Source organism: Carassius gibelio, chromosome A4, assembly GCF_023724105.1.
Source record: "Carassius gibelio isolate Cgi1373 ecotype wild population from Czech Republic chromosome A4, carGib1.2-hapl.c, whole genome shotgun sequence".
NCBI classification, from domain to species: domain Eukaryota; kingdom Metazoa; phylum Chordata; class Actinopteri; order Cypriniformes; family Cyprinidae; genus Carassius; species Carassius gibelio.
Window position 1 is genome coordinate 18,500,465 of NC_068374.1, and position 6,394 is coordinate 18,506,858.

At 42.9% G+C, this 6,394-nt stretch overlaps 1 protein-coding gene across 1 annotated transcript; it reads left to right on the forward strand.

Annotated features, from left to right (window-relative positions):
• Nucleotides 1-1,325: 1,325 nt before the first annotated feature.
• On the forward strand, nt 1,326-6,394 carry LOC127972297 (uncharacterized). The gene has a single exon (XM_052575722.1). The coding sequence runs from the start codon at nt 1,655-1,657 to the stop codon at nt 2,516-2,518; it is 864 nt and encodes a 287-aa protein (XP_052431682.1). The 5' UTR covers nt 1,326-1,654; the 3' UTR covers nt 2,519-6,394.

Below are 6,394 nucleotides of genomic sequence, written 5' to 3' on the forward strand. Positions count from 1 at the left end.
GGCACAACTGTTAGCAGCCGATCTCTCAACCGAGGTTGTTGAGACCCTTCTCCAATCCAGAGCTCCCTCAACGAGGAAACTGTACGCCCTGAGGTGGAAACTCTTCACCTCATGGTGCAGAGACCGCCGGTTAGACCCAGCAAACTGCCCAATTGGTACAGTTCTGGAGTTTCTACAGGCTAGGCTCTCTGCAGGGTTGACCCACTCCATGTTGAAGGTTTACGTGGCAGCTATTGCGGCCTACCACACCCTTCTCGATGGCCAGTCTTTGGGAAGACACCCCCTAGTTACACGTTTCCTCCGCGGTGCGCTGAGGCTGAAATCTCCAGTACGGTCCCGTATTCCCCCGTGGGACTTGGTTGTGGTGTTAGAGGCGATGTGCAAACCCCCATTTGAACCTATTCAAGATATCTCAGACAGACATCTCACACTTAAAACCTCCTTTCTGTTGGCTATCACCTCTCTGCGGAGAGTAGGAGACCTTCAGGCCCTCTCTGTGGCCCCTACTTATCTTGAGTTTGCACCAGGCATGACTAAAGCGTTCATATACCCTCGAGCGGGATATGTTCCTAAGGTTCCCTCTGTTACACCACAACCGGTAATGCTGCAGGCCTTCTGTCCTCCTCCCTTTCGGGAGCCCGACCAGGCGAAGCTAAATTGTATGTGTCCAGTTCGAGCGCTGGACGCATACGTCCACAGAGCTGCCCTGTGGAGAAAGACCGATCAATTGCATGTATGCTACGGTCCCCCCAAGAGGGGTTTTCCTGCTTCTAAGCAGATTATTAGTCGTTGGATAGTCGAGACTATCAATGCTTCCTATGAGTCCTCTGGTCGTCCCCCGCTGTCGGGAGCCAAGGCTCACTCTACTCGGGGTATGGCGGCCTCCAAGGCCTTCTTAGCAGGTGTATCCATGCTGGACATCTGCAATGCTGCGGGATGGTCCACGCCCTCCACGTTTGTCAAATTCTATGGCCTAGACATGCCAGTCACTCCAGGTGCTTCAGTCCTCCTGACCTAAGCTGTGCTCTTCGGATACACACTAGGCAGGGGTTTGGTAGTCTGGCGGCGTTGGTACTCGTTCCCCAAAGTGCATTGACGCAGCTCGAGTTCCTGAAGAGGAACGTCTCTAGGTTACGTATGTAACCCTAGTTCCTCGAGGGAACGAGACGCTGCGTCTCGGAGCCATACCCCCGGCACCCCTGCCGGGGCTTGCTGGTACTCGAAGCTGACGCCAGCTGCGTGGCACGTGCTTTTATAGCTTCCTGGTCGCAACAGTGGCCTGTTGGTGTCGCTGTTGGACAGTGTTTTCTCTACTTCCTGTTGGCCTTGTGTAGCTAATCATAGCTCCATGTAGCTGTTTTTATTTTATATTTTTTCTCTATAATCTTTCTTACTATCACTGTCTGTTTGTTTGTTTTTTTAATTGTAAAATATAACTTAATTCACACCATATTTCTGATATTATCGATCAATCTTATCAGATTAACTTTGATCGTTCACTCTTCCGTGACTGCAGTACACCTGCAAAGCGTTAGCACTCGTTAGCTTGTCATTAGCGTTTTCTTTTCTCCTCTCCTCTCCTCTCTCACGCTGCAGTTTTCCACAAGTTCATCAAACAACCGCAGTAAGAATATTTCATCAAGCACGGTGAGTAATGGCTTCTCCTACAATTGTTATTTGCACCTCTTGCCACATGTACAGTTTATCTATCTCTGTCGCTGATGAGGGATTCACATGTGATAAATGCAGGGAAACAGTTAGGCTGACAGAGAAGATTTCAGAATTAGAGACACGCATCCAAACTTTAATTGAGGACAGTAAGAATGTTAGGGCTCTAGATATGGCTTTGGATGCGTCTAGCTCAGGGATTCCTGTACATTGTCCGGTTCCAGCAGAGCCCCTGCAGCAGGGCAACTGGGTGACGGTGAGGCAGCGTAGTCGTGGGTCAAAACACCGCTCTTCTGTTCCGATCAAAACATTAAACAGGTTCTCCCCACTCAGTGATGCACCCACTGAGAAACCTGATGAAAGTGCTCTAGTTATTGGTGATTCTATTGTACGGAACGTGAATATAGAGACACCAGCCACCATAGTCAAATGTTTACCGGGAGCCAGAGCGCCTGACATCTTGGCAAATTTAAAAGTGCTGGCTAATGCTAAACGTAAATACAGTAAGATTGTTATTCATGCCGGCGCTAATGATGTTCGACTTCGCCAGTCGGAGATCACTAAAAATAACTTTAAAGAGGTGTGTGAACTTGCAAGCACGATGTCAGACACTGTAATATGCTCTGGTCCCCTCCCTGCTTACCGTGGTGATGAGATGCATAGCAGATTGTCATCACTCAATGGCTGGATGTCTAAGTGGTGCCCACAGAATAACATAGGTTATATAGACAATTGGACGAGCTTTTGGGGCAGACCTGACCTGTTTAAAAGAGATGGTCTTCATCCCTCCTGGGGTGGCGCCACTCTTCTGTCTAGAAATATGGCAAATAGTCTTAGTGTTTATACTTGACTAACTGGGGCCCAGGTCAGGAAGCAGACAGACTGGCTAAACCGACCGTCTGCTAGCTGCCTCCCGTCACAGAGGTCAGTTAATTCTCAGCACATAGAGACTCTTTCACCTAGATATCACACTATAGAGACTGTGTCTGTTCCACGAACTAGAAAATACAAAAAACGTCCAAACCAAGTTAAGGTTAACAATTTAATTGAGGTTCAACAAATAAAAAACAAATGCAATATGGATAAACAAATGATAAAGATTGGCTTATTGAATATCAGATCCATTTCTACGAAAACACTTTTTGTAAATAATATGATAACTGATCATAATATAGATGTGCTCTGCTTGACAGAAACCTGGCTAAAACCTGATGATTACATTATTTTAAATGAGTCCACCCCCCAAGATTATTGTTATAAACACGAGCCGCGTCTAAAAGGCAAAGGGGGAGGTGTTGCTTCAATTTATAATAACGTTTTCAGGATTTCTCAGAGGGCAGGCTTCAAGTATAACTCGTTTGAAGTAATGGTGCTTCATATAACATTATCCAGAGAAACCAATGTTAATGATAAATCCCCTGTTATGTTTGTACTGGCTACTGTATACAGGCCACCAGGGCACCATACAGACTTTATTAAAGAGTTTGGTGATTTTACATCCGAGTTAGTTCTGGCTGCAGATAAAGTCTTAATAGTTGGTGATTTTAATATCCATGTCGATAATGAAAAAGATGTATTGGGATCAGCATTTATAGACATTCTGAACTCTATTGGTGTTAGACAACACGTTTCAGGACCTACTCATTGTCGAAATCATACTCTAGATTTAATACTGTCACATGGAATTGATGTTGATAGTGTTGAAATTATTCAGCCAAGTGATGATATCTCAGATCATTATTTAGTTCTGTGTAAACTTCATATAGCCAAAATTGTAAATTCTACTTCTTGTTACAAGTATCGAAGAACCATCACTTCTACCACAAAAGACTGCTTTTTAAGTTATCTTCCTGATGTATCCGAATTCCTTAGCATATCCAAAACCTCAGAACAACTTGATGATGTAACAGAAACTATGGACTCTCTCTTTTCTAGCACTTTAAATACAGTTGCTCCTTTACGCTTAAGAAAGGTTAAGGAAAACAGTTTGACACCATGGTATAATGAGCATACTCGCACCCTAAAGAGAGCAGCCCGAAAAATGGAGCGCAGCTGGAGGAAAACAAAACTAGAGGTATTTCGTATTGCTTGGCGGGAAAGTAGCATATCCTACCGAAAAGCATTAAAAACTGCTAGATCTGATTACTTTTCTTCTCTTTTAGAAGAAAACAAACATAACCCTAGGTATTTATTCAATACAGTGGCTAAATTAACGAAAAATAAAGCCTCAACAAGTGTTGACATTTCCCAACACCACAGCAGTAATGACTTTATGAACTACTTTACTTCTAAAATCGATACTATTAGAGATAAAATTGCAACCATTCAGCCGTCAGCTACAGTTTCGCATCAGACAGTGCACTATAGACCCCCTGAGGAACAGTTCCACTCATTCTCTACTATAGGAGAGGAAGAATTGTATAAACTTGTTAAATCATCTAAACTTACAACATGTATGTTAGACCCTATACCATCTAAGCTCTTAATAGAGGTGCTTCCAGAAGTCATAGGTCCTCTTCTGACTATTATTAATTCCTCATTGTTATTAGGACATGTCCCCAAAACCTTCAAACTGGCTGTTATTAAGCCTCTCATAAAAAAGCCACAACTTGACCCCAGAGAACTAGTTAATTATAGACCAATCTCGAATCTCCCTTTTCTGTCCAAGATACTAGAAAAGGTGGTATCCTCACAATTATATTCCTTCTTAGAGAAAAATGGTATATGTGAGGATTTCCAGTCAGGATTTAGACCGTATCATAGTACTGAAACTGCTCTCCTTAGAGTTACAAATGATCTGCTCTTATCATCTGATCGTGGGTGTATCTCTCTATTAGTTTTATTGGATCTTAGTGCTGCGTTTGACACAATTGACCACAACATTCTTTTGCATAGACTTGTACACTTTGTTGGCATCAGTGGAAGTGCATTAGCATGGTTTAAATCGTACTTATATGACCGCCATCAGTTCGTAGCAGTGAATGAAGATGTATCATATCGATCACAAGTGCAGTATGGAGTACCTCAAGGCTCAGTTCTAGGGCCGCTACTCTTCACGCTTTATATGTTACCCTTGGGAGATATCATCAGGAAACATGGTGTTAGCTTTCACTGTTATGCTGATGATACGCAGCTCTATATTTCCTCGCAGCCCGGTGAAACACACCAATTTGAAAAACTAATGGAATGCATAGTCGATATAAAAAATTGGATGACGAGTAATTTCTTACTGCTAAATTCAGAAAAAACAGAGGTGTTAATCATAGGGCCTAAAAACTCTACTTGTAATAACCTAGAACACTGTCTAAGACTTGATGGTTGCTCTGTCAATTCTTCGTCATCAGTTAGGAACCTAGGTGTGCTACTTGATCGCAATCTTTCCTTAGAAAGCCACGTTTCTAGCATTTGTAAAACTGCATTTTTCCATCTCAAAAATATATCTAAATTACGGCCTATGCTCTCAATGTCAAATGCAGAAATGTTAATCCATGCATTTATGACTTCAAGGTTAGACTATTGTAATGCTTTATTGGGTGGTTGTTCTGCACGCTTGGTAAACAAACTACAGCTAGTCCAAAATGCAGCAGCAAGAGTTCTTACTAGAACCAGGAAGTATGACCATATTAGCCCGGTCCTGTCCACACTGCACTGGCTCCCTATCAAACATCGTATAGATTTTAAAATATTGCTTATTACTTATAAAGCCCTGAATGGTTTAGCACCTCAGTATTTGAATGAGCTCCTTTTACATTATACTCCTCTACGTCCGCTACGTTCTCAAAACTCAGGCAATTTGATAATACCTAGAATATCAAAATCAACTGCGGGCGGCAGATCCTTTTCCTATTTGGCGCCTAAACTCTGGAATAACCTACCTAACATTGTTCGGGAGGCAGACACACTCTTGCAGTTTAAATCTAGATTAAAGACCCATCTCTTTAACCTGGCATACACATAACATACTAATATGCTTTTAATATCCAAATCCGTTAAAGGATTATTAGGCTGCATTAATTAGGTAAACTGGAACCGGAACACTTCACATAACACCGTACTTTCTACATCATTAGAAGAATGGCATCTACGCTAATATTTGTCTGTTTCTCTCTTGTTCCGAGGTCACCGTGGCCACCAGATCCAGTCTGTGTCCAGATCAGAGGGTCACTGCAGTCACCCGGATCCAGTACGTATCCAGACCAGATGGTGGATCAGCACCTAGAAAGGACCTCTACTGCCCTGAAAGACAGCGGAGACCAGGACAACTAGAGCCCCAGATACAGATCCCCTGTAAAGACCTTGTCTCAGAGGAGCACCAGGACAAGACCACAGGAAACAGATGATTCTTCTGCACAATCTGACTTTGCTGCAGCCTGGAATTGAACTACTGGTTTCGTCTGGTCAGAGGAGAACTGGCCCCCCAACTGAGCCTGGTTTCTCCCAAGGTTTTTTTCTCCATTCTGTCACCGATGGAGTTTCGGTTCCTTGCCGCTGTCGCCTCTGGCTTGCTTAGTTGGGGTCACTTCATCTACAGCGATATCGTTGACTTGATTGCAAATTAAAACAGACACTATTTCAACTGAACAGAGATGACATCAATGAATTCAATGATGAACTGCCTTTAACTATCATTTTGCATTATTGAGACACTGTTTTCCAAATGAATGTTGTTCAGTGCTTTGGCGCAATGTATTTTGTTTAAAGCACTATATAAATAAAGGTGATTGAT